The sequence below is a fragment of the Sciurus carolinensis genome, chromosome 7, assembly GCF_902686445.1.
Source record: "Sciurus carolinensis chromosome 7, mSciCar1.2, whole genome shotgun sequence".
NCBI classification, from domain to species: domain Eukaryota; kingdom Metazoa; phylum Chordata; class Mammalia; order Rodentia; family Sciuridae; genus Sciurus; species Sciurus carolinensis.
In genome coordinates this window covers 125016559-125044556 of record NC_062219.1, presented here as the reverse complement: position 1 = coordinate 125044556, position 27998 = coordinate 125016559, and the positions used below count along the sequence as shown (strand labels likewise).

General features: G+C 48.0%; 1 protein-coding gene across 6 annotated transcripts; it reads right to left on the bottom strand.

Moving 5' to 3' along the window:
* Positions 1-27998, bottom strand: Gabbr1 (gamma-aminobutyric acid type B receptor subunit 1). Of its 6 annotated transcripts, none has more exons than XM_047558031.1 (23): positions 27932-27998; positions 27370-27454; positions 26488-26691; positions 25570-25755; positions 24219-24239; positions 22666-22826; positions 19235-19369; positions 18668-18838; positions 17523-17624; positions 17167-17232; positions 16420-16611; positions 11147-11389; positions 10461-10524; positions 8578-8655; positions 7108-7258; positions 6475-6607; positions 5029-5145; positions 4830-4937; positions 4578-4671; positions 3743-3870; positions 2861-2989; positions 2492-2635; positions 1-1799 (listed from the first exon to the last, which is right to left on the bottom strand). In XM_047558031.1, the coding sequence occupies exons 2-23, from the start codon at positions 27452-27454 to the stop codon at positions 1626-1628; spliced, it is 2886 nt and encodes a 961-aa protein (XP_047413987.1). In that variant the 5' UTR covers positions 27932-27998; the 3' UTR covers positions 1-1625. The 6 variants fall into 6 exon arrangements, with proteins under 6 accessions (XP_047413987.1, XP_047413986.1, XP_047413991.1 ...); XM_047558030.1 differs by lacking the exon at positions 27932-27998 and adding an exon at positions 27777-27839; XM_047558035.1 differs by lacking the exon at positions 27370-27454 and having other exon boundaries at positions 27932-27956.

The window sequence follows — 27998 nt, the reverse complement described above, 5'->3', positions numbered from 1 at the left end:
TATATTCACAAATGAGGACATGGAGAATAAATGAATTTTTTTTTTTTTTTGCATATAGTAGGATCTGATACCCTGGCAGTCTAATTCCAGAGCCCACACTTTTAACCACTAATGTCATCTTTCACTAATCTCAGCCTTAATCGTGTCCTACTTTGCCCTGCTAAGTCCTTAGTGGATCAATAAAACACCTCTTTCCACCCCTTTGCTTCAAAGCCTTTTCATTAACTTGGAGCTCTCTGAGCCTCCCTCCTTGGACGGGAGCCCGCTCTGTTCACAGTACAGAGAGCGAGGTGCTGAGTCACACTGTTCACTGGTTTATTGAGATTCAGGAAGATCCTTCCCCGAGAGACACCACAGTGTGAAAGGGACGCCACCTCCCGCCCCATCAGTCCACCTGTCCATCCAACAGTCAGAGGTACCTTCCTTTGGTCGGAATTCTCTTCATCTATCCACTGGAAACATCTCCCCAAACCTGCCCCCATTTTTTTTTTTCCTTAGTGTTCACAAAAAGAAAAAAAAAAATTAAAGGGAGCGGTCTTGAGAGAAGATGATGTGAGTGCAGATTGAGGGTGGTACAGGAGTACCAAGGAGAGAGGGGGAAGTATGAGCAAAAACTGGGCATGACAAAGAGACAGTGCGGATGGCCCTCGCAAACAGGGATGGGAGAAAGTGCAAAATTATGTGCAGGGAGGGTACAGATGGTTCTGTTGGAAGAATACGGTGATCTTAAGGTGCAAAGGGAAGGTACACAGGGTACATTGAGGGTAGGTACACAGGGAAAATACAGATAAACATGGTTGTGTAAGTGGAAAGACAAAGTTTAGCATGCTAGACAAATGGAACACCTACCCAGGCACACTTGGGGGCAAACCCAGGACCACAAGAGGAGTGCACACAGCTGTGAGTGCAGGGCACACAGGGAGAACATGTGACTGCAGCATGACAAAGCACATGGGAACAGCACACATGACTAGGAGACAAGTGGCACAAGCAGGAGAGGATGCATGTGTGTAAGAATGAGCACACACAGTAGAATAGAGGCAAGCAGCATTCGAGCTTGGGGGAAAGAACAAGTCACCAAAAGAAGCAAAATTTAAGGGGAAGAAAACGTGGGGACGTGTGAAAGGGCAAGTAGGATCATGTGAAAGGGCAAGTAGGATCGAAAGGGATTATGATGGTGAGAGGAAGGGGATTATGATGGAGAAGCCCCTGCTGGGGTGGAAAGAGCACTTGTGGGGAGAGACCCCTGCTGACAGAAGCAGAGCACAAAGGTGATGGGAGCTGCAGGGGTTGCCGTGGTAACTAGACAGAAGGCTGTCTGGGAGACAAAGATGTAGTGAGGCTGCTGAGGAGTCATGAGTGAGTAGCTTCAAGTGAGGCACAAACTAAATTATGAAGCAGTGATATAAAATTATATGAATGAATAAGATAAACAGATCTATTTCCCAGAGTATTTGGAGACCCAAATAACCCCAGGACTCACAGAGGGAGGTGTATTTACAAGAGATGGGACTGATAGCATGTTCTTCCCTACTAAGGATAGGGGTCCCCTGCTTCCAACCCAGTCCCCCACCCTCTTCCTTCTCCCTTTCCCTCCCCTACTGGCCTGTCCTCCCTGACACCCCTCACTTGTAAAGCAAATGGACTCGACTCCCATCACAGCTAAGCCGGTCGGGGGGCTCTGGGGGTCCCCGGGGTAGGCCCCCGGAGGGATCTGGGGGTGTTGGGGGGTGGCGCCGGGAGCGGAGCTGCTGCCGAGACTGGAGCTGATGGCGCAGTTCAGAGACTCGTTCCTCTTTCTGGAGGAAGAAACACAATTGGGAGAGCAGGAAAAGGGGAGGTCGGGAGGCAGGAGGGAAAGGGAAGAGTGGGTGGGAGACAGGGTAAGGTGACAGAAAAAAATTAAAATAAGGAATCAAGAAAAGAACATAATAGGAACACCAATAGAAGAAAAGAGATCAGGGAAATGAGAATTTTAAAAGAAAAGGAAAAAAATGGAGAAGAGTCAGTACACAAAGGCTCTAATAAATCACAGATATTTATGTAAACCCAGTAGGAATATCCCCCCCTAGGGCTCTGAACTAGCCCCTAACTGCAGCCTGCGGCACACTGGACACTGTGGGCACCTGCCCAGACCCCTTTTGCTGAGGGCACATTCAATACCCAGCTGTGAGTGTTGGCTGCTAGTGGTTCACAGCTGCTTCCCCCTCGTTGCTACGCACAGCCGACAGCCACCCTCTTGCCCCGAAGGGTCAGATCAGCAGTGCAGTTCCCACTCCACCTGATCAGACAAACACTAGATTTTCGCTAAGACAGACACTTGCTCAACCCTGTCCCCTTCGCTGCCCTGTTCCACTCACTCACTCACTACCTTGCAGGGTTTCTGAGACCCTCCCTCCATAAAGCATGAGCACTTGAACCTACATATCAGGCTCTACTTCAGACAACCAGACCTAAGAGTCCTTCTGGACCCTGGCCATCATCCACATACCTCAGCGATGATCTTTTCCAGTTCACGGTTTTCCTTCTCCAACAGGCGGGACTTCTCCTCCTCGTTATTGTTGGTGGATGACCCTGTCTTCATGGTGTCCTGCGCCTCAGACTGCCATTCCCCTCGGGTGATAAGCCTGCGCATCTGAGGGCAAATGTTTGGGCATGGGATGGCGGAGCAGGGGCTATGTCAGTGATCAGAGGGTGGAGGGTAGGAGTAGGAAGGAATGAATAAAAGAGGGACAAGCTAGACCCAATCCAAGGGAGGAGTGGGAGGAGGGTGCAGGGAAGGGCAGGGAACAGAGTCCTGGGAAGAAGGGACAGAAGGGACATGGGACTCGGGAAGGCAGGAGAAGAGTCAGAAAATCACCTTGGGCACAAAGAGCACAACCAGGGTAATATAGGAAGAAAAGACGATGGCAAGAGAAGCGAAGGCAAAGGCCGCATCCTGTTGGCTGGACAGAATCATGGTGACAGGGGCAGTGATGAGGCACAGGACCTGGGGATCAGAGCAAATTTGAGGAGACTCAGATATGCAGACTCAGATGGGATCTAGAGTCTTCTTCCCTCAGTAGAGATCCTGTGAGGACAAGATCTTGGTGAATTTTTCATAAATTTAGAATCATTCTCAACTCTAGATTAACAAAATGCCAAGACACAGTGGTGCATGCCCGTTTTCCCAGTAACTCGGGAGGCAGAGGCAAGAGGATTACGGTTTAAGGTCAGTCTTAACAACTCAGTAAGACCCTGTCTCAAAATAAAAATAAATAAATAAAAAGGGCTGGGAATGTGGCTCTGTAGTAAAAAGTTCTCCTGGGTTAAATCCCCAGTACTGAAAAATAAAAAAATTCAAGTTAAATTTTTAAAAATGCCAAAGAAACTGTGCCAAACAGGCTCTAGGTTAACCCCTCCCTCGAAGCAGAAACTCCCAGGATCTCTCTGCACCTATTCAGTCAGTCCCTGGGGACATCTGGGAGGAAAAGTGTACTCAGATTCCATCCCATGAAACACAGACAGGCAATTTAACATCTCAGCTTGCTTCCTCGCCGATAGATTCTTGCATCTATATAGATGCAAGAAAATTAATGATATAATATCTGTAGTTAGCTTTATAAATCAGACATTAACAAACTTTTCAAGACTTCCACATAGTGATAACAGCTCTGGTGCCTGATCCTCCCTGGTCCACCACATCTCAGTCACCATCCACAGTCATCATGCAGGGTCAATACCAGGTGTCCAGGGAGCTTACCGCCACATTGTAGATGGCCATGCCCACAGCCCTGTGGTCATTGATCTTCTCAGTGGACACACTCTTGGTTTCATAAGCCAGAAAGATTCCCAGCAGCAGCAGCAGCCCTTTGTAACCATAGAAAATACCTAGGACAGCAGGAAAGGGTCATCTGGGCACCAAGGACCTTCATGCTACCCACTCAATCCTTGTCCTCTCTCTACCCATCATTCACTGATGCTCCTTCTTGCAGCTCCACAAGGGAAAGGGAGTTCTCCTCTCCAGTCTAGATCCTCTGACCTGGCAAGCCTCCCTGTGATGCACAGCCACATTTCACACAGGAAGATGGTGCTTATCAACAGCTGTCATCAGACAAGAGCCTCGCTGACCATCTGGGAATGGGCCATATTAGGCCCTATACAATATCTCACCCCTTTCCCTCCAGGGGGAATATGGATTTCCAGGCTAAGGGTATATTCACCATTTGTGGTTATAGGTCAGAGAAATGTTAATAAGGCAAAAGGGAGCATAAATCCATGACCTCACAATCCTGGTCTTACTTGGAACTGACCAGACACAGATAGGGTCAAGCCAAGGGATGCATCCCCACTGGTCTCTCTGCTGACACAAGTTCTTCTTCATCCCTGCTTTGAACCCTAAGCTCCTCACAGCAAAGACGAACTCTCCACTATTCTCAAAAAAGATTAGCATAATAACAAAGAGAGAAACAGACAAACTGGTTGTCAAGATCTCTGTCTCCTCTCCCAAAGACCATTTTCCCTCCAAACCTAATGTCCTTGCCCATTCCTCCTGCTTTTGCCGCAATGTCCCCCCACTCTCCCCGACATTCACACACCAAGCCATGTATTCATCTTCTTGGAGCTGCAGTGCTCCAGCTGGGGCAGAATAGAGACATCAATGTCTTCCTTCGGTTCCTCCTTGGCAAAAGTCTAAGGGAGAAAAGGGACCACAGGGAAGACAAGATGGTTGCCATCCTCCCCTAAACTCATCATGTGTAGCTTTGTCCCTCAAGACCACCAACAACCCTGAGGACCCTGACAGCCAGGGGCTCAGCCTCCTGACCCCACTACTTCCTCTCAAGTGGTACCTCAATCGTCCGGTGCAAGGGGTCCACGATCTGCCAGATGGCAAGAGTGAGGACATCCATGCCCACCAGCAGGCCCACGGTGGCATACAGCTTCCAAGGCTCCAGGGTCTAAGCAAACATTCAGAGAAGGCAGGTCAGGGAAAATTCTCTAAGCCCCTGGAGCTAAGGAGCAAGGGCTAGGGACTGAGAAGCAGCTCACCTTCCTCCATTCCTTCTTTTCCTCCTTCTTTGTGAAGACTGTATGGACCCACCAGATCTTGGTGAACATGGAGCCATAGCCCAGACTAAAGCCTAGGCCCAGGAGCCAGAGGCGGGCCTAGAAGGGGAGAGAGGGCTCAGGCAGAAGGGGGCAGGGCAGGAGGCAGGGCTGTGGTGAGGATGTTCAGGGCTGTAGGAGGGAGTGTGGGCAGTGAACAGATGACAAAGCAGGCAGGACGCAGCCAGCAAGCAATGAGGTGTGTGGGGAGGAGAGCTCAGGGCAGGGGATGGTCTCCCTACTTCCTACCACCCCTGTCATCCACCTTGTATTTCTCCACAACCAAGGCAATTTTACTAAAATCTCGTGATAACCCCCGATGCCTACAGGTGGCATTCTTGTCACCTCCAGATGTGACAAGAACCCCCGCACAACATGATCCCCTCCACCAGTCCGGGCTCATCTCCCAGGCACTCACCTACTGTAGGTTCTAGCCACACGAACTACTAGCGCTCTCTAATCTACTCTCTTTTATGTTTCTGCAAGCCACATGACATTCTCTGTCCCTGCAGTAACCTTCCTCTATTTCTCCAGCTGGGAAATCTCATGCAGCCTTCAATACACAAAGGCCACCTCTTTCATGAGGCCCACCCAGCCACTCTGTGAGCTGCTTCCCTTCTCTGCTCCCACAGCACATTCTGCAGATCCCTACTCCTGTACCTCTCCTACTGCACTGCAGCTACTGTCTCCCTCTCTGGCTGCACTCTATTCTACTGAGAACAGATAATTCCTGATGATCTGCATATACATGTGAGTGCAAACGCCAAGTGCACAGTACATGATTGGGACAGGAATGGGAGCAGGGGAAAGCGAGAGTACAAATGGGCAGAATCAGGGGAAGCGTGGGTGTTTCCTACGGCATAATAGAAAACCACTCAAATATCGCTGCTGAAGCCAGCCTTTTCCCACAGCCTCAGAATCTTTCATAAACTCAAAGTCCCAGAGGCCCTCCTCCCTGTGTGATGGCACCCCTTCCCCCAACAGCTCTCTTAGCTGACAGCTTAGATTCTGCCTTCATCTTCCCAAACCCCAACTAAGGCTCCCACGGGAAGCCCAGAGTTCTGGTGCTCAGCCCCCACACCACAGACAAGCCACCATTGTTCAGGGGTTCTTTGTGCAGACCCCCTTCCTTGGTCTTCAGTACCTCCCTCCTCTTCTATACAAAGTATGCCATGGCAACCTTGGAACTAACAAGTGAACTGCAGAATGAAAAAGGTCTAGAGGTCCAGAGAGAAGGAACAGCCAGAGACCAGAGGGGTGATGCTAGGAGGAAGCAACAGGGACAAGAGTCAGGGAAAGATAAGAAGGAAAGGCAGGAAGTATAAATGGTGGGAGGTGCTCCTGAGTGGGGTGGGAAACCACATTCTGAAAGGTATATGCCCTCCTCACCTGGCAGACAAAAGGGAACTGGTTTCTCTCGATGTGGTAACCATCCAGCCCAAGGGGGAAGACAGCAGCTAATGCCAGTGAGCAGCCCACAGCAGTCAGATTGTTCAGGTTGGGCTGAGAGTTCTGGATATAACTAGGGCAGAGGCGGAGAGGGTGGGAGAGGAAGAGAGCAGAATTACCTCTCTTCTCCAGGGAGGCTCAGTCCTCCAAATGTCATATAATAGCATGACCTCAACTCCAGGGCCACAGGACCACAGGAAGACAGCCAGCAGTCTTGTGAGCCAATGAGCCTGCTCACGGGGCTGAAGATGGAGCTGCAGAGGGCTCCTCTAGCACGGGGCCCTCACGGAAATATATTCTATTGTTTTACAGCCCAACATTGTGGTTACCTGGCCCCACAGGGGTTTTTTGTTTTTGTTTTTGCTTCCTTTCTTTCAGTTTGCTGCTTTGGATCAAGGGTGGGGTTATACCTGGATCCCCCTCTTGCAATCTCAGTAAGTCCAAATGGAACCTTCTATAACACATGGCCTTAGGAGTAATAAACACAGGCTTTAGTCTCACTCCCTCTAAGGAGCATGATCATTACCTTGGAGAGGCAGACAGAAGAAGGATCATGGCAGAAGAGGAACTTACCGGACATGGGAGTTGTAGATGTTAAAAGACAGACAGACTACAGCAAGGACAATGCCCAGGCTGGAGAGAACCGAGACGGAGATAAAGAGTTTCTGTGACAGGAAGCGGAATGTCTTGATGACCAAGGTCTGGTCAGCTGGAGGGGAACCTCCTGCATGACACAGGGGAGGAGGAGGGAGAAAGAAAGGAAGGTAGAGGGGTGAAGAAGAGATAAGGGAAAGGGGTGAAGGACAAGGTTGCGGCAGATGTTCAGTTTTTGCTGAGGACATGAGGCCCCCACTGCTCTTCACAGGTGTGGCTGGCAAAATATTCACGACCCTGGGGCCATTGGGGAGCAACCAGAAATAAATGAAAAAGATGGAGTGAATGTGGAGGCATTCACCAAAGTTTTAGAGTCTTGTTTTGTTACTGTTTGTTCTTCCTGTTTCTCTTTCTTGCAGCAAAGGAAAATGGGAGGGGAAAGAAGGGGATAGCTAGTTGAGAAATAAACTTATGAGGTCTCTTGTCACCAAATCAAAAGCTGCAAAAGACAATTACTCTGTAAGAAAGCTAAAAGGACCTCAAAATATCTAATGTGGCCTCCTAACCTTAGGCAAAACAAAAAGAAACTAATCTGAAATCTTAACCCTGGCAGAATGATATTCCCAAAAGTGTTTTTCAGTTATTATTAAGGGGAAGTTTAAATTTGTCAGAGTTCACCAAAAAACCTAATTGCAATTTGCTTCATTTTAAGAAAAAAACCTAAATTAGGCCATGCAGCATTTATGGCAGTACATAACACTGTCCTAAATTTTAAATTTATTAAAAAAAAAAAAAAAAAAAGAACTCCAGCAGTGTTGGGAATAACTAGGTTTTGCTGGGCAGGGCAGGCAGCAGCTGCCTTCAAAGGTTATGCCACCCACCCCACAAACCCCAACCTCCAGGTGCTGACCCCTTCTTTTAGCAGTAGGTCCTTCATTTTGCCTACCTTCAGGTGATCTTTCCATTTCCTATCATTTAGCCCACCAAGTACACCAAGAATAATTGCTCACTTTCCCTCTTTTAAAAGCACGTGGTAGCAGACGACAATGATCTGAGGTTTTTCATCCTCTCTTACAGTTTAAGTAACTGTTTTCCTGACAGAGACAAAGAGACAGCTCTAGGCTTAAACTAGTTGGTTCAGATATATCAAGGCACCAGGACATCTGGAAACCAAATGGAGTTGCCATTTTCCACCCCCTGCCCGCCCCCTGCCTCTAATCCCCAGTTTCCCCAGCAGTGTGCTATTAAAAATAGTACTACCCACCTCCTAGTCCCTCTGCAAATACACCAGTTCTCCTCTCTTGCTCTCTCTTAATCCCTGCCTCTGGCCTATCTCCCTGCCACCATTTCAACCCTATGGAACCTACCACCTCACCCTCATTCAAATGCATGACCATTTTCTTCGATTATTCAGAGGGACTGAAGGAAAATATACAAGAGAGCACTTACCAATCCACTTATCTGTTTTGGACCAGGAAAGATCATCCTTGGTGCTGTCATAGTAGCCAATCTTTTTGTAGCTACCACCTGAGCAAATGACAAGAGGAGTGGCCATTGGTAAGTGAAGAGCTATCGTGGGCATTTCCAACTTCCCATACCCCTAAAGCTGCTTTTCTTGACTGCATGTGACATTGTCTTTATCTGAGCAGCTAAAGGACGTCTGGAAGGACCTAGAAGTTGCTTGAAACAACCTCACTTAAAAGCAATATAAGGTGGTAGCTGGGTGCAGTGATGCATGCCTATAATCCACACAACTCAGGAGGCTGAGGCAGAAGGATGGAGAGTTCAAGGCCAGCTGGGCAACTAAGTGAGGTCCTGTAAAAGAAAAAGGCTGGGATGTAGCTCAGTGGCAGAGTGCCCCAGGTTCAAAACCCAGGAATGAAAAAGAAAGGAAAAAAATAAAAGTTGGTTCCTAAGGCAACTTGAATTAACATCCTATATGTTTAAAACTCTTCACTGAGGAAGGCGCCACAGTACGTCTGCCACCTATTCCACTGCCTCACAGCTCTCTCAGCAAGATGTCTCTCACTCTGATTCTGGCTTGGAAAGCTTTAAACATATTTCCGCTTATTCTCTCATGATGGACAGAATCACAGGATCTGTTTTCCCAGTGGCTTTCATTTTAATTTTAGAAATTTATCTCCCGTTGGCTTGGGTTCTAATTCCTTGGATAAGTTACATCTGCCTCTTAAAGAGCCACTATGTGAAATTCGGTCACTACTAAGATTTCTGTTCTAAAACTGTCCCAGTTAACATAACTTTTCTTTCAAAAGCCAACTCACACGGCTTTCACCAGTACTGAAGTCCATTCCCTCTTGTTTTAGACACAAAGAAAAGCTGAGAGAATGTGCGGGTTCAGGAGGAGAGAAGAAACTTTTTCACAGGAGGCTAAGAACTAGATCTCTTGGCCATCCCATAAAAGGCTGCGAGTGAGATGGAACTGAAAAACTAGCTCACCAAAAGTTTTACAAATACTTAAGTGTGCTAAGTTATAAGAAAATTTTTCCAGAAAAGCCCAACTACAGAAAATTAGGAATGCTAGTTATATAGCAAGGATATTCAATGGATTCCCTTAAAAAATTAGCATATTTCCTAGATTCAGCTTTCCTTGCATCTTTGAGCAGGCACTGACAGCTCGTGCATGTCTCAGAAGAGAAATTTTTCTTTTTTTTTCTTTAGGTACTGAGGATTAAATCCAGGGCATGCTAGACTCTACCACTGAGTTACATTCCCAGCCTTTTAAAAAATTTTTACTTTGAGACAAAGTCTTGCTAAGTTACCCAGGCTGGCCTCAAACTTGCAATCCTCCTGGTTTAGCCTCTAGACTAGCTGGGATTACAGGGTACACCACCACACCTATTGGAAGGAAAACTTCTGAAACTGAAAGAACAAAGAAAAGCTGTTTTTAATTTGCATGCCCCTTAAAGAACATACCACTCCAAGAAATCCAACCCTATCTAAGCTTTTTTTTTTTGGTACTGGGGATTGAACTCAGGGGAACTGGGCCACTGAGTCATATCCCTGGACCTATTTTGTATTTTATTTAGAGACAGGGCTTAGTGCCTCACTTTTGCTGAGGCTGGCTTTGAACTCACAATTCTCCTGCCTCAGCCTCCTAAGCCTCTAGGATTACAGGCATGCACCACCGTGGCCAGCCCCATCTAAGCTTTTTATTAGTGTTATAAAAAAGCTCGATGAATACTGTTGAAAGAGAAGAGCAAGAGGGGAGGCACCAGGCAATCTTGTGATGTCTTGGGTGTTCTTCCAGGTGGGGACCTGGCCCAGCCCCAGTCTCCCTCACCACCACCGTGCACCTCTACCCCCGTGCTCACCCTGTAGCTGCTCGATAAGTGTCCATGCCATCCGGGAGCCGCTGGCATCAAACACCACATGGCCCTGAGGGGAAAAAACATGTGGAGGAAGCAAAGGGGATAAAAGCAGAAGTGAAAAGAGAACATCGGGGACTCTCTGACTCCTTCTGTTTTTGATGTAATTGAGCTTCTGAATGAATACTATTTATGGCATTTGCCTGCATATAGGACATACCCCAGATGCCCATACCCTAGATTTTAGAAATATTATTCTTTTGAGAAGAAGTTTTGCCCATGAGATTTGAATGGGAAAAATCCCCAGACAGAACACCAGGAGACCTAGCTTCCAGCTATGTGGCCTGAGCAAGTCACCAAATCCCACTGGGCATTTATTTTCTCACTTAAAAAAGAATAAGCAGATGAACTTTGGGGTTGTTTCTTCTTTTAGAATCCTACAATTCTAATCTGACTCATAAATACCTGGACAGGTTTGAAAGAAATGAGAGGAGGGGTTGAAAAATACACCATTTTATTCTTTTGTAGTTTTTTGTGGGATTTTCTGCTTTGGGGATCCCCACTCCCCTGCTCTGAGACTAACTTCTGCAAAGAAGGAAGAGAAAGATGGGGAAAGCATGCTTCTAAAGGAGCCCCTGAGGGGGTGTCTGTTGATGGGAGGACAGGGGAGCGTGAAAGTTGCTGTAACTCACAGAGACACCCTCAAAGGACGAGGAGTTCATCGCCCGGTAAATTTGGTCGGTAATGGTCTGGTTGTTGTAGTTGAAGTCCTCCAGGCGCACACCTGAGCGGCCACCTCCTCCGGATGTCTTGTTCAGGGCTAATGCCAAGGCCCAGATGGCATCGTAGGCCAGCGGTGCTTCCTGGAAGCCGCCTGTCTCCTCAGGGTGTCTTTTGAGTCGCTTGGTTAGTTTCTCCACAAATTCCTGGGATGTCTGGGGACAGAGGAACAAGAGAAAAGGATTGGAATGTGTGTGGGCGCAGGGGGAGGGGACCATCCAATTTTGGCTCAAACACTTCAACTTGAACGGATGGTTTGTGTTCATGTTGTCAGATGAAGCATATGTACATTCAAAATCTCTAACTATGCCCATGTGTCTGTCTTAGGTTTGAAGCAACTAGACTAGAGCAGAGATTAGCTGGGCCCAATGGTCTTAGTGTGTACAGCTGCTAGCTCAGAACTACAAACAGAGAAGTCTGATGAATAAACACTCTGGTAATGAGTGGCAAAGGATAGAAAGTAAAGCTAGAGTAAAGGAAGAGACACAGATATTGCAATGAAGAGTTGTGACATTGATGTCCTCTCATCCTTCAGACTCTCAGTGGAGCTGACCCAGGATCTAACAGCTCCTCCAACACTGAAAGATCCTAGAAAAGGCAACACCCACAGCCTCTGTCACTCTGCTTGTCAACCCGGAAGATTTTTCTTCAGTGTGTTAACTTCTTGCCATTCTAGTTGCCTTTTAAAGATTTTCCAGAAGACTGGGAACTGCAGAAATATCCTTCACACATCATGTGTGTGTGGTGCTGGGGATCGAACCAAGGGCCTCACGCATGCTAGGCACCCTCTGCAAATAAGTCACATTCCCACTCCTACCCTTTACACTTTTTTAAAGTCCATTATTCAATCCTACTCACATCACTCTCAACACTCAACCTTATACCAAGAAAGCTAAAAAGAACCATAGTTCCTTTAACTCTTACACAACAGGTCAAGAGACCTGACTCTGCATACCTAATTGTAACCTCGTTTGGTTTAATAACTATAGATGAACTGCTTAACCTCTTGGAACTACCTTCAGTATAATGGAGAAAATCACATCTTCCCTTCCTCACCTCACAAAAACACACAGGCAAAGGCTCAACAACGACTTGTTTGCAAGGCACAACTAATACACAGCAGCGCTACACAAATTACTGTTTGAATCTGGACTGTATTAACACAAAGAAGAAAGGAATAAATGAATAAAGAATAAACAATGTTCTTCATGCCCTGACCACATTTTTTTTTCTATGCAACTGAGTTTTGAAGACACACATGGGCCTAGGCTCTACTACTTCTGATGACAGAACCAAGTTCTATTTCTCTTTTTTAGCACCTATCACTGTGTCCAGCCCATCATGTACAAACAATTAATGTACATTGAATTAGGACAGTGAAAATAGTGTGCATAATAATATAAGGATAGAAACATGTCATTATACATTTTTTCACACTCACAGAATATACACTACCAAGAATGAACCCTTCTGTAAACTATGGACTTTGGATGACTATAATGTGCCAGGTTAATCAACTGTAATAAATGTACCACTCTGGTGGGGGCTGCTGCTAATGTAGGAGGATTTGCACGTGTAGGGGTATACAGGAACTCTGTAGGCTCAATTTTTCCTCACACTTCAACGTTGCCCATTACATGAGATTGAAACCTTATAATCACCTTAGACTCTTTCAAATCACCAAAACCTCTTTCTTTTGTTGAGAGGTCTCATTAATATCATTCCTCACTACATAGGATGATGATGATGATGATGATGATGATGATGATGATGATGGCGGCGGCGGCAGTGGCTAACATTCTATTGTCCTTACTGTATGCCAGGCACTTTTCTAAGGCACACATATCAATGTATTTAATCTTCAGATCATCCAGTGAGGTAGATACTATTATCCCTATTTTATGAAAAGGAAGGTGAAACATGGAAACTAGATAACTTGCCCAAAGTTACACTGCAGTAAGTGACAGAGCAGGGATTCAAACCCAGGCAGTCTGGCACCAAAGCCATATTTATTTATCTTTGCAATTCTGGGGACTGAACCTTGGGCATCAAGTGCTCTACCACTGAGCTATACCCTCCAGCCTTTTTTATTTCTATTTTACGACAAGGTCTCACCAAGTTGCACAGCCTGGTCTTTAACGTGCAATCCTCCTGCCTCAGCCTCCTGAGTAACAAAGTCTGTACTCTGACCAACTACCCATACTCCTGTACACTGAAATGCCTCTCTCCAAGAGCACCTACTCACAAACACCTTAAGCTGAGACTTTGAGTAGTCCTTCAGTTTCCAGGTCTATCCAATCCTCAGTTCAAAGTAGAAACTGCATCAGAAAATCACCCAGATGGGAAGGGATTAATCTGTTCCATATGATACTACCCCTGCCCATATCCTCAAACTCTCAGCTCACTCCAGGTCACTACCTCTAACACCTGGCCAAACAGAGCACCACTGTCCTCCCTTACTAAAACTAGGAAAAAAACATCTTTCCCTCTTGAATCAGCAAAGATTTTCCCAAGAGAAATTTTACTATGCTGCTGAGGAAAACAGAACAAGAAAAATTCCACCATTCATGGAAATTAGTGAATTAACCAAGTGCAAGTTTATGATCCTCATTTTTTAAATAGTTCTGTCTGTCTGGTCACCTCTATGTGTGAAAATGGATGCTCAACAGCGATCTGTGTGTCCTAAGGTAACTTTGTAGTTTGTTTTGTACCCAGGTCTGATGGACTCCCCAGCCAGGATGAACTCACAATCTCATCCCCAGGTAAGCCACCTTCCATCTTCCCCTCTAGATCACAGCTACATTTCACCAAAACCACTCTAATCCACTCTCCATTTCCTTATATTGTCCCTAAAGATTCTTTTTCTATATCATGATTTCTCAAATCTCCACACTGTTGGCAATTTAGGCAGGACAGCTTTGATGTCAAGGCTAAGCTGTGCATTCTATCTTTTTTCTAGTATTGAGAAATGAATCTAGGGGTACACTGCCACTAAGCTACATCCCAAAGGGTCTAAGTTGTGCAGGCTAACTTAAAACTTATGATCCTACTGCCTCAGCCTCCCACATAGCTGGAATTACAGGTGTGCATCACCATGTCCAGTTCACATTACAGAATATTTAGAAGCATCGTTGGCCTCTACCCCATTCGACACCATGAACAGCTATCCTTCGACCAAGCCTTCACCTCTAGTTGTATCAACCAAAAGTACCCCCAGACATCTGCAACCTCTGGTTAAAAACTACTACCCTTATAGTTGTGAAAGTGTAATTCCCAAAGCAGTAACATCGGCACTCCTGGGAACTTGCTAAAAATATAAATTCTCAGGCCCTATTCCAGATCTTCTGACTCAGAACTTCTAAGGAAAAGGCTTATTAGTCTGTGTACTACCTTTTCTAGGTGGTTCTATAGAAACTAAAGTTTAGGAAATACTGATCTAAACAGATGTAAGGCCATTCTGTGGAGTGAAAGCAACAAAGCTACTTTTCTAAGTCTCTATAGCTCTGTCCTGCTTGTTTCAATCCTTGCTTCTGATTCACTTCTCTTGGTGCAATTTGATTCTCTAGTCAGTTGTTTGGGTTGCTTCTATTGCTCTATTGGAAAATCTTGGCTCCTCTACTTGGTATTTTAGCCTGGTATCACTAGAAGGCCTATGGCCTAAAAGGCAGGCACCATCTTCCTTTAGCGATGGAGCCAGAAAGAGACTTTCTAACATCCTACTCCAAATCTCAAATGTCCCTCTATATCTATAAACAATTCTTGGCTTTCTGTCTGACTGTTCTAGCTTCCTGCAGCCACGATTGGCAGGTCCTGGGCTCAGGGTACCAACCAATCTTTCCACCTTCAGCAACTAGCACCACTAATTCCCCACTTCTGGAGAATGACTTGCCTCTCTAGTACTCTATAGGGAAGTGAACTTCCAGAATTTTTTCATTGCATTTTTCAAATAAGATAGATTAAACACAGAGCCCCCTTCAGAATGTTCCAGAATAGAGTCTATGATCAGAGTCCATGTGGCAGTTCACCATTCATCACAATCCACTACCAGAACCAACTTCCTGAATTTTTATTTCTCCCTTGCTCAAAAACTGCCCTCAGCTAAACAGTGCTATCACCTCTAAGTACAAGACTTTAGTCAGGCTTCGTGCTTACCCATGGAAATGATGGGACAGAGCAGTTTGGAGTTAACTAGGAGGCAGTTCCAGCAGGACAACTCAGTAGCTGCATGGAACAAGCCACTAAATTTCTCTGGTCTTAATTTTCTGGCATGTAAGATGCAAATGAAAAATATACATCAGAGTATTGTTTAAAATCTGTATTTTAAGTTCCTAGTTTACCAAAGAAAATCAGTTGCTAATAAAACTCTTTTAAATAAATACTTTGGGGGTTCTACCACCATTAGCTCACCCCTTGTCTGTTCTCTAAAGTAGGCATTATATACCTAAGTATGTACTTGATATAATAAGTAGACATGCAGCTTACCCCATTGTGCTCACTAAGATTTCTGTGTTCTAAGATGTCATGCTGAGCAATACTGAAGCTCTTCCCCAACATCCACACCCACACCCACACCCACTTGTGCTCCCACCTGCAGGGCTGCCCCAGCCCTCCCAAGTCAGACAATGTGCCTTCTACTTCCAAGTCTGTCACTAGCCAGTTATCTGGGACTAAATGATTTCAGTCTTTTTCATATCTAAAATTCTAAAAAAAGAATCATTAAAAAAAAAAAAAAAAAAAGCATTAGGATACAAGCTAATTTCATCATGAGTGACTATTAAGCAACTCTAAGGTACCAATGTAAGTCGCCAAGAAAATAAAATGCATTTCTGCCCAGAAACTGCGCTCTGGTAAAGGTGTGCTTGCGTATACAAGCATCTATATTATCATTAACGCCTCTCCCTCATTTGACTTCATACCAACTGCTCCTTGTTTCTATGGCAACAGCCCTTCCACTCATCAGGGGCCTACTGAACACACCACTCCATCATTTTTCTCTCTCTCCTCTGCCTAAGAAAGTCACAACAGAGGTACAGGAGACATGATGCAAACAGGCTTAGAGTGGTCACAGACCCCTCTCCTTCTATAAGTTCAAATTCTACACCCTGTCCCCTCGGCCCCAAGAGGCTCTCTCAATCCCTTCCACCCACTCCTCCCCAGTGCCAGCCTCCGCGTTTCACAGTCTCACCATGTTAGAAATGCTGCGGGTGTTGGCAGGATTCAGCATGACAATCTCAGTGGTGATGTGGCCCTCCACTGCCTCGGTCATCTCATCCACTGTGCAATTGATGGACGGATCATAGATTTTGAACCAATTGTCAGCATACCACCCAATGAGGAACCAGACATACTTCTTCCCAAAGAGACGTTCCTTGTATACCTGCATGCAAAGGAGAAGGGCTGGGGTATGGTTTAGGGTGTTTTTGTTGTTGTTGTTTGTATTATCTCACTGGAAGCTATTCAGAGAATTTTAAGAAATCAGAGACGAGCAATAGAATTAATGAAATGTACAAGAAATGTACAAGTCTTAGGGCTGGGGGTGTGGCTCAGTGGTAGAGTGCTAGTCCAGAAATGCACAAGTCTTACAGTGGTAGGAAAGTCTCAATAACCCCTCCTCCCAAGTTCTAAGTTCCTCCCCAGACCCTCTATTTCTGAGTGACCTTTCCAGTCAGTCAGAAAGGATGGCATTCATGAGCTACTCAGGAAATGAAAAATAGGCGGAAAATGGGTAAGTATAATGTGTGGGGTGTGTACAATTTGTGTGTGTGTAGAAAAGGGATAAACTCAGAGCCAACAAAAAGAGACATCACATTAATCATCACCTCAGATCATTTGCTATTATTAATTTGAGCAGAGACACAGTGAGGAGACCCCAGGATAAAACCAAGGCAAGAAGCCCACCCAGTCCCCCTCCTTTTTCAGATTCCAACTGCACCTCACAAAAAACTTTCCGGGCTTCGGTTTCATAAAAAAGTCCCACGATGATTCGGGCATCTTGGCGCTACAGAATGGAGACAGAAACAGAGCTCCTGAGGGACACCTAAGAGCGCCTGAGGGGCTAAGCCAGGCGCTTTCACAGCTTTGATTTCCCATCCCAGAGTGCTTAGTGCAGAGTAATGTTCAATGGGCAGTGGATAAATGTCAGCTAGAAGATGGAGCTAAACTTCCCCAGGAGACACTGCTGCCTCACAGAATCAAAGTCAGTCCCTGCCTGATTCTCCTCTCCAACAGACCCAGGTCCCTCAACCCAGCTTCTCCACAGGCCAAGCCCAAACCTCCTGGCCATCCCACCTTCAGGTTTTTGACAGGAACGGCTGGATCTGAGAAGAAGCTCTGACGGAAAGTTATCTCGATTCCAGCCTCCTTCACTCGCTCCTCTAGGTCGTCCAGAGTCTTGGGTAGGAAAGAGAAATAAGTAGGAAAACCTTGGGTGTTCGATGGGGTAAAGCAGAGATGTTAACTGCATCAAATGGGGACTGAACTCTCAGGAGTGACAGAGCAGCGTTCTGAACCTTCCTCCAACAGCTCTGTCCCCAAGGTAAGAAGAATTCAAAGGAAAGCATCTGCAGTCTTAGGAGGTAGTTTCCCAAGTGGAAAAGCATGTGGTGAGCCTCTCCTCAGGTCTGTGTTTGAGGAAGCCGCCCCACTGACCTGACTCCTACAACTCACCCCACTCCTACCCCTAAGGGGAAAACAAAAGAACCTGAACAAGATAAGAGGCAGGTGGGCAGACAGACAAAAGGATCAGAGAACAGCCTGAGTCACTGAGAAAAAGTGAGGAAAGAGGATTAAAGGGCCACTGAACATGAGTGGGTGGAGGACCCAAAGAATACAACAGAAGGGCGAGAGCAAACTGCCTTCTTTGGATGTAGAGCCATGCATTTCTTCTCTATTCCCACAAACTTCCCAAAGCCCCTTCAACCTCCTTATGTCTATCAGCATCTCTCGCCCAGTGTTAACTACCAGACTTGTGTGCTTATCTCGTCAGTTTGCCTCTGCCTCTCACCCTGTGCTAGGTCCCCCTACTCAACCACTAGCTCCACCCCTCTGTTCCCATTCACACTTGTACCCACCCCCTAGTGTCTCTGGAATCCACTACTTTCCTGGGTTCCTATTTTATATTCCTTTTCTCCTCTTGACTCAACTTGAGATTGAACCTACTTTAACAGAACTGAGTCATTTGGGGCCTATCTGTCTGGGGAATAGAGCATCAAAAGGAAAAAAAAAATCACAATATCAAAAAGATGGAGAGGATCCCAAAAACTCAACTCACTCATCCCCTGGCTACAGAAAGAACATGCACTTAACCCACTTGGAATGTGTTCTCTTTCAATAAAGAACCAAGATCTTTTCCCACAATGAATCCTCTGTCACATCACTCTCCACAGGACTTTGAGTGGATGTCCTCTTCTACTCTCTCCCCTGTCCCTGCTCACCGAAGTGAAGACCTCTGTGGTCTGCTGAATGGTGGCAATCTTCTTCCAGCCCCACTTTTCAAAAAGTTTCACACGGGTAGGATTGTGGAGCGTGGCGGACGGATGTGTTCGGAAGAATGTGGGGAAACGCTGCCGGTTTGACAGGGCTGGTGAACTGGAGCCATAGGAAAGCTAAGGGGACAAGGAGAGTGGATTCCACTGAGGGCTAGTAAGAGTTACTTTAACCCTTTCCTTGCCCCTGGGGTTTTCTCCCCAACTCTCTCCAAACTTCCCCGCTTTTTCCCTAGGAAAAGTGATTCTCAAAGGCCCACAGACCCTTCACAATCAGAATGCTTCTTCACTCATCTAACTCCACCCATTCGGTTCTGATGAAGACGGAGGTCAGCTTAAGTATGGTTAGGCCACTGCTGCTGAGAGGCCAACCAGCTCAGGTCTGCAGAGGGTTCTGGATCCTGGAAGTGGGACCCTCCCCCAGTCCTCGTAAAACACAAACCTACAATTCTGCCTTAGTACAGCCCAAAAGGAGACCAGCCCCACCCCACTTCTGACCCCCACACCCTTGCTTACCACAATAAGGTTCCACATCCTGGCAGCCTCAGCCACGAGCGTGGAGACAGAGCTGCAGCCGGGCATGAGGATGATCTTGATGGGATCATTGTAGAGCAGTTCATACAAGTACTTGGTGGCTTGGCCTGGGTCACACTGAGTGAGGAAGGAGGGGTTGGGGTAGGCTCCCTTAGGGCTCCTCCCCCTCTATTTCAACTGTCTTATCTTTCTTGGACAACCTAGTCCCTTCTTCAATTCCTCACTTTCATCACTATTACCATATTCTTCTACTTTCTGACATCTCTTCCTGTCAACTTTCTTGCTTTCATTCATTAAACTCCTTTCTCTGTCTTCCACTGGCTCTGAATCCCTCTCCTCTCCTGCACACCCCTCCATCAGTATTAATGCATATGTGCCTTTTGTCCTTTAGTTCATCCTCTGACATCCCCAAGTCCACCTCTCCTGTCATCCCTGCCCTTCACCCCATGTGAAGAAAAGTCTGCAGGAACACAAATAAATTCTCCCCAGGTCCCCAGACAGCTTCCTCAAAACCACATTATGAAATTTCCTCCTTCACCTCTAAGAACTCCCTCTCCTCTTCATTTTTTCCTCCCTCTTTTCAGGGCAAGTGATAAGTAAACAAGAGAGAACAGGAACAAGACCAGTAGGGGGTCTGCTCAGCGCCCATCCCCTCCTGCTGGGTCCTGACATTTGATAAGTCCATTAGAAAAAAAGCCACACTCAGGGGTGGAAGTGGGGAAGAATCTAAGATGAGGAAAGAACAGGGAGAATAAATAGAGTGGAACTCTGGAGAACAAATGATTTCAGGGGTACCTGGAAGAGAGGTATGGCGTTGGATAAAGTAATGCAGAAAGCCAGAGGAAAGGGAGGCTGAGAGGAGGGGCAAGGGGGGTAGGGAGAGACAGCCATGGGTCTCCCACTACCTATTCCCCTCCTGCTGAAATATGACATTTCAGAAGCTGCTGGTGACCCAAAGGAAGTGGAGAATAAATGGCAGCCAGTGGGGAGCCAGGGCAGAGGGGAAACAGACAGGAGACACAGGAGACTGGGGAGGGTGAACTGGGGGGTACAAGTAGAAAGGAAATAAAGAAGGCTCCCTAGAGCCTGCTCACTCCCCACTGAGGTCTGACATTTGGGACACAGTGGGAAGTTAAAGCTCAGAGAGCAAGGGGAACCAGGGGAAGCTGGTGGAAGCTGGAAAACACTGAACCCTGGTGCCCACCCCACCTTCACCTCCTGCCCAGAGCATTGCTCAACTGCTTTTAAGACTTTCTCTTCATGCCTCCCATCTGGGCATCTTAGTATATTTTTACCATTCTGGAGTCCCACCTTCCCGAATTTTCCCAGCATCTATTACTCCAGACCCTACCCCCAGTTTCTCCCTGGTTCCTCAGTGCCCCTCCACTTACTGTCTGAAGAAATGATTAGTAAGAACACATGGACACATAAGAGCCTAAAGTTACATATAAACAAGGCAATGTATACAGTCCCAATGTTCTAACAACTCTTTCATCCTTTTCACACCCTATCATCAGGGCAGATTCCCTCCTCCATTAAGTTCTTCTCCTTCCTATTGCTCTTGCAAGGAAGGATCTGGACTTGCAGGCAGGAAAGGGGCACATTCTAGTGGACAGATTCCAGTTCCTCTGCCTTCTCATCCCCTCCTTTGATGCCTCTGCTAACTTCCCCAGTTCCCTTCTCCTGGATCCCCCAGCTATTCCCCAACACCTCCAGGAAATCACCTGTCATGACAGATGAATATGAGCTCACAGCCAGGCCTTCCCTACCTCCTTGTGATGCCCCCTCATAAAGCCTGCCCCCATCTTGCCCAGTCTCTTTCCCTACACTCCCAACCCTATCCCTGACCAATTATCTTTCTTGGTCTCCCAAGTCTGACCCCTCCAACAAAACTGACCCTCTATTTCTCTTCATGACTCTCCTACCCTAATACCTTATTCTTTTCCTGTACCCTGCTGCTCTTCCCTCAGGCCTCCTAGGGTTAGCTACAGCTCAAGGAAGATTTCTGTTGGTAAAAATATAGATAACACTTGGGATTCCTTCCTGACCCAGGAGTTAGAATCTGTATTTTTAACGACTCCTCTGGTGATTCTTATGTACACTGACATCTGAGAAATACAGAGAAGGTAACAGTCCAAAAGGATTTTAAGCTCTGTCTTCAAATGCCTAACAATCCTTAAGCTCTCCTCTCCCCAAGCATTCTACCTGCACCCCCCACTTCTGTTCCCTTTCCTTTTACATGCTTATTTTAGGTGTATATTGATGTGCTAAAGAATGGATATAAATCCTCAGCACACTCCAAGTGTAAAATCCCCATATGTTCACCCACTGTACCTTATCTCCCTAACCCAACCCCTTAAATCTCTGGGGTCACATGTCAAAGAAATTTAAGGAGAGCCCAAATTTCCTTCTCCATGTCATAGCTTCCCCACTCCCCACTTATTCATGTAGGGGAGAAGAAAGGTAAAGAAATCTTATTAGAGACTATCCCCTAACACCCTTGGACCCCAATTTCCTTCCTTCCCTCTCTCCCTTTCCTCTCCTCTCTAAATCTACATTTCACATCCAAAGGCCATAATGCTAGAAGGGAAGATAAAATCAGGATCCCCAAGTTCTACAAGATTCTCTAGGATATCTCATTATCCCTACCCTTCCTTCTTTCCCCCTCCCCCACTCCTTTCTTTTCTTTCTTCTCCCTATATTCTGGATTCCTTTCCATCACCATGTTATGGTGGGGGCTCCCCTGGAGACCCTTAATCCAATTCACCCTCCAGTGCCTCTGCCCACCTCTAGTCCATTATCCTTCCCCAACAGCTATATACCATACATTCTCACAGTCCAGGAATCCTCAACAGGGCTGGGGATGGAGGGATGAGGAGTCAGATAAGGCTGGAAGCTACCTTGCTGTTTGTTTTGATAAATAAACTAGAGCTCTAAAGTCCCTCAAAAATTTCCCCATTCTCCCTATTCCTTCCATCCTCAACCTACCCAGACTTACCTTGTTACCATGGTAATTGTAAACCCTGATCCAGCTCCCCACCTCTGACATTTCCTCCAGCCCCCAACCCAGTCCTGGGTTAGTTTACTCCCTCGGAAGGCCAGTATCAGCTAGGTTCCTAAATCCCATCACCAGTTTTCTCAACCCTCTGCACTTCCATGAGTCTCCCATTGCAGGGCAAAGGGTTTGCCTTGCAGCGTGATTAACCATCTTGAACCCCCTAGACCCTCATCTTGAACCTCCAGCCCCTGCTATTCTCCCCCACGCTCCTGCACTCGCAGTCCATCTCCTCCTAGTCACACAAGGGAGGGGTTTGCCTCGCAATCCCAAAAGCGACTCAGACTCAGGCGGGAACGCAGCTGGCCCCCTGCCCTCCAAGCCCCCATCTCCCACCCATTCCCATGTCCGGTGCTACCTTGCTGTCGTGGTGGATGAGCTTGAGCTCATAGTCCGGCAGGATGTCCCTGCGGCTATTCACGTCCTCCAGCGCCATCTCCACCGCGGGTTGGCAGGCCTGGCCCCCTGGCCAGCCCCCGCTCATGGGAAACAGCGCCCCGATGTACACTGCGCGCCGTTCTGAGGAGGGGTGCGGGGGGACCCTCGGGTGAGGCCGTGGGAGATGAGGGGAGTGGGAGGCCCACACTGGAGCCACCCCAGCCGCCATCACCACCAGGAGAGGCAGTGGCCACCCCACCCGGAAAGAGGGGGCCTCCGGACCCATGGCGGGGAGGGGGCGGGGGTGGCTGCTTGGGGAGGGGGGAGGAGCTCAGGGGGGACACTTTTTCTGGGGAGGGCTGCTGAGGGGGTGTCGGGCAGGCGCCTCCATCCCCGGTTTTGTGGGGAGGAAGGGGCTAGGGCCCCGGGGAAGCAGGGAAGGTGGGCTTCCTTTGGCCCCCGCGACTCTAGCTCCCGCCACCGCTACCGCCACCGCGGACTCTCCTCGCGGACTGACTGACCGACGGAGGGGAGGAGGAGGGAAATGTGGGGCTGGGAGGGGGCTCTGACGTCACGAGCGGCGCGGCAGCGGTGGGGGGGCAGGAGATGGGGAGGGAGGAAGGGGGCGGGGATGGAAGCGAGCTCGAGGTGGGAACCACAGCCAGGGAGGGGAGAGGAAGGGAAAGAGGGCAAGCCCATGAGGTACAGGGATGGACAAAAGGGAGAGGTCCCATCCACCTAGGGGGACCTTAAGGGGAGGAGAAAAGAGAGGATGGGCGTGCCAGGAGGGCAGGGTGGGCGGAGGAGCAACGAGAGGCTGAAGAAGCGAGAGGGATGGTGAAAGCAAGGAGAATGGGACAGGACAGAAAAGGGACTGGCGTCTTAGGTCTGAAAGGAGGGTGTAAACTGAGGGTGCGAGAGAGAGGGTCGGGATGGGAAGAGTTTGGGAAGAGAGATGAGTTAGGAAGGGAGGACTGGTATAGAGGGCAGTGTTGGGAATAGAGGAAGAGAACGTGGGGTAAGTAGATGAGAAAGGGAGACGGGAGACGGAACTGAGAATAAGGAAGGAAAGAACTGGGGGAAGAGTGAGAGCCCTAGCCAGGGTTGAGGTGGGTGGAATAGGCTGATGGAGTCCATCAGGTGAAATCCTAAAAGGGGGCAAGCATGAAAAGGTTCCAGAGAAGGTCGGAAGGAACCCCGTGGGGAAGACGAGAAGGAAGCTCAGGTTCGCGCAGCACGCTGCCGCCCCCTGCCGGGACTCTGCCATTTGGCAGCGAAGCAGAATCTGGGAGGAGGTGGAGCCCAGGGAAGTGCAGCCAAGCAAGGAGATGGGAGGGACCGCAGCCCCACGGAAAACCGGGAATGGAGGCAGGAAACAGGTAGGGAGAGAAGGGTACGTTCGCAAACGGGTGGGGGGGGGTAGGTGGGTGAAGGATGACATCCATAGCCTAGGGGCAGAATTCCTGGGGGTGGAGGGTGAAGAGTGAAGGGTAAAGGGATTGCAGTGCACGCGATTAGGGTTTCTGATCTCACCTGAGTGTGGCGTTCGATTCACTGGCAGCAGGAAAGACCGGGATCAGAGAAGAGTTACCACTGGCGCCCAGCTTCCCAGGCCAGATCCCCAGCCCCCTCCCACACCTGTCCATGCCGAAGACCGGGGAGGGCAGAAGCCTGCGATTCTGAGGGGAGGGTGCCTGGGGATAAGAGCAAGGTGGGGCTGGGGGTCAGGACTTGTTGATTTTCTTCCTTTATTTTTCATAGGACATAGAATTTGAGACAGAAAGACCAACAGTTAAGGCAGGGGCAGGTTCTGATTCTGTGGAGCCTGAGTATTACAAAATTTTGGGGTCTCTGAGAAAAAATTACAATGACTTTTAAGCAATTGCTGTTAAAATACCTTGTTTTTGCAATTTTGACAAAATGAAGTAGCATGTGAACACATTCTTAGAGCCTACTACGTTATTAGAGCACAGAAAAAGGGCCCAGTAAATGAGGGACCCTGAAACTTTGTTAGCTTCATAGTAAATCCACCCCTGGAAAGGACACCCCATTTCCAAGATGGAATGGTAAACTAGAAGCAGAATAACTTGAGTTAATTGAAGACATGGCCAAGGATCTTGAAATAGTCTACAGGGTAGAGGAAGCATGAGGCATGGAATCAGATGCCTGCATTCTAGAAGAGAAGACTGCAGAAGGAGAGTCTGAGTGCCCAGAAAAGAGAGACGTTTGCAGAACTAGATGGCAAAAAAAGGTGGTAAACACAAAAATTATTCCCTCAGAAAATGCTGGAAATTGTCTAGAAGGGACAGAAAAGGACTATAGTCTTCCCATCCCATCTCTGAGTTGTCCTTAATGTTCTGATAATTCTGCCCCCAACTTTAAGTCTTTGTACCCTGATGCATTTCCACTCCTGGATCTCCTCTTGCCAATTTTTCTAGATGGTGCATGACTTTATAATTACCAATATAAATAAAATTGAGGGGTCAATTCTAGAAGAGGGTGATGCATACAAAGTTCTAAGTTTAGAGAAAGAAAATGAATCTAGGGAAACTTGGGAGTATTTAAACCTTAAGAAGGTAAGGGAAGGTTAGATTCATAAAGGAAAAGAGAAAATATAAGTCCCAAGAATTGGAAGCAGGGAAAAATTATAAAAAGAGGAAAGTAAAGGAAGTCCCCAAAATAGGGAAAGTGAATACTGGGGATTGCAGAAGTTTGAGGCAAGTGGATAGTGGATAGAGTTGGGCTTTCATTTCTGCCTTTCCAAGGCCCTCCTCACATTCTTTGTAGGACCCCGTCCTTTCCCACCATCCATTCCCACTCCACCCCGCTCCCTTCCTTGTACAAGCATCCTCATCAGCTGCATGCAGGCAGCTATTCCCCTCACCCTGGCAGTGGGGCTTGGGGGTGCTCCACTGGCCCTGACTACAGATGCTCCGGGAGCTGCCCACCAGATGGAAGTCGGGGTCACACCGGAAATCCACCCGGGCTCCGTCCAGAGCTGGGAGGTCCCCACCCGTCAGGAAAACTTTCCCATTTTCCAGGGTCAAATAAGACTTGGAGCAGATTCGGACTGTGGAGAGACAGGAAATGAGAAGAGAGGCAAGTTGGAGAAGGCTTTTTCCCTTAGTAGAGAGCAGGGGACTTGGGTTTGAACCCATAGTATCTTACTCTACAGAAAATAAGCAGTAAAAAAGATTTTGCATCCCTATCTTCTACTCCCCCATTAGTCCTGAAAGCATCCACACATTCTTAAAAGAAAACAAGAAAAAGTATTTCCATTGTAGGAACCCAAGATGGAGCTATAAGCACATAAAATGGGATCTCTCCAGAATCCACTATAGTGGATGGTTCTCTGTCTTTGAAATGTGCAGATAAATTTGGATTCACAATCAGATTTGCTCTTAATATGGTTGGTTAATATTAAAGTGTCTTTTGTTCCTTGGGCATACAGTCATTGGACTGGACAGGGGTCGGGCAATATATTGAAACCATTTTAGCATTTTTTGGCATAATCTGCTATTAATAATCCTAAAGAGAATAACTCATAAGATGAATAATCAAAGTTATTTCATCTAATGATCACTGGCCTAAGGAAAGGAGGATGAATGAAATGTTCAGGCTGCTTGCTTTGTTACTTCTAACTATCCAGCAACATCTGCTTTACATAGAAGTCGTTCATTAAATGTATTTGTAAATTTGGTTATGCTGAATTTAAAGTGATGACTTGAAAGCAGTAATGCTAAGCTTGAGGCAGAAAAAGTAATGGTCTTGAAGAGGGGTGGGACTTCCCAAGGCTACTCACCACAGCGGCTGGGTGTGTCCATATCTGTCCAGGAGCCGTTGGCCAGGCACTTGCGCACCTTAGGTCCCACCACCTCGCGCTCCCCCCGGCACACATACTCAATCTCATAGTCCACCGGCAGGAAGTTGATAGCCTTCACCTGGTCCCGAGTCAGGCCCCGGTACCTGATGCCCCCTTCCCAGGGAGGGTGTATGATCTGGCAACCTGAAGGGTGAGTGGGGGAGGCAATACTGAGAGGAATGGTGGGAAAGAGGGAAAGGCCAGTTTCTCCTAGGGAGGCAGGGGAAGGCAGGGCGTGGTCAGTGGACTAGCTGGGAACTAAGGGGTGGAATAGATGGTAGGTGTAGGTACAGATACAGAACCCCGGGGTAAAGGACAGTGAGTAATGGACTAAGTTAAAGCTGACAACAGAACCCATCAGTAGGGAGGAAAGAGTGCTGGTTGGAGTAATGGAGAAAAGCAATTAAGAAATCATGAAGGATATGAAATGTGGGCGGAGCTTGTTTTAAAAAAAACGGGGGCTAAACGAGGATATTTGATTTAAATTAAGAAAGAGAGGGAGCCCTTATAAACCACCTAAGCCATAAAGTGGGACCAAGAAAGGGGAAGAATTGTAGTAATGTGGAAAAGGGTAGTGGGTCTGAGGAAATGACCCACAGAAAGGTGGTATAGCGTAGTATTTTGTGGGGCAGAGAAAAGGGGTGCTAGGTAGTAAAGTGGGGTGACAAAAAGGAGGTCAGGAGTAGTAGAGTGGCGCGGAGTAGGGTTGACTACTGGGATGCTGTGCAGGGCTGAGGGAATAGTGATGAGAAGCAGAAAGGAGGAGGTGCAGGGAAAGGGGAAGTAGAGTCCGAAGAGGGCCCGAATCACCGAAGGGTGCACCTTCTGAGGTGGCGTTGGGGGTCTGCGCCCCGCCAGCGCCCAGGGGGCGGAGGAAGAGAGGCGCCAACAGCAGCAGCAGCAGCATCTAAGTGAAAGGCGACTGTGAGGACCGAACCGAGCCTCCCCGGCGCGGCGCGGCGCAGCCCGGCCTGACCCGGTCCGGCCCCGGGAGGCGACCCGGCCTCCCTCCGGATGCCTCCCAGGCTCCGACCCCGCTCAGTTTAAGGACGAGGAGAGCGCCCCGCGGAGGAGGCGGGGGCGGAGCCCCGCACGGGGTGGGGGGAGAGGAGGAGAGAAAGCCTGTCCCCACCCTCCTCCTGCCTCCCTCGGCCCCCCACCCTCCCGGGACTCCACCTCTCACCACCTCCTCTCCCCCGGCCCCCGCGGTTCGCTGGAGCCCGGCTTACCCACGCTCCCGGGTTCGGCCGCCTCATCGCTCCCCGTTTCCATCCCCGCGATTCCTCCTCTCCCCAGCCCCGATCCCCCGCCCGGCCCTGCGCCCGCCGGCCCTCCCCCGCGCGCCCCTCTCCAAGCCCTGCTTCCCCGGGGCCCTGGCTCTTACCTCGGCGCGCCGGCCCAGCTCCCCGGCTCTCCCCGGGCCTCAAGGCCCCAGGCCCGGCCGCTCCTCC

Coding starts and splice junctions, on each gene's coding strand:
- Gabbr1 (XM_047558030.1), bottom strand. CDS start 27,803: ATGAGGCGGCCGAACCCGGGAGCGTGG. Junction 18,839..19,234: donor GGATGTGGAACCTTATTGTG/GTAAGCAAGGGT, acceptor TTGTCCCCTTAG/CTTTCCTATGGCTCCAGTTC. Junction 17,233..17,522: donor TTCCTGTCAAAAACCTGAAG/GTGGGATGGCCA, acceptor TCCATTCTGTAG/CGCCAAGATGCCCGAATCAT.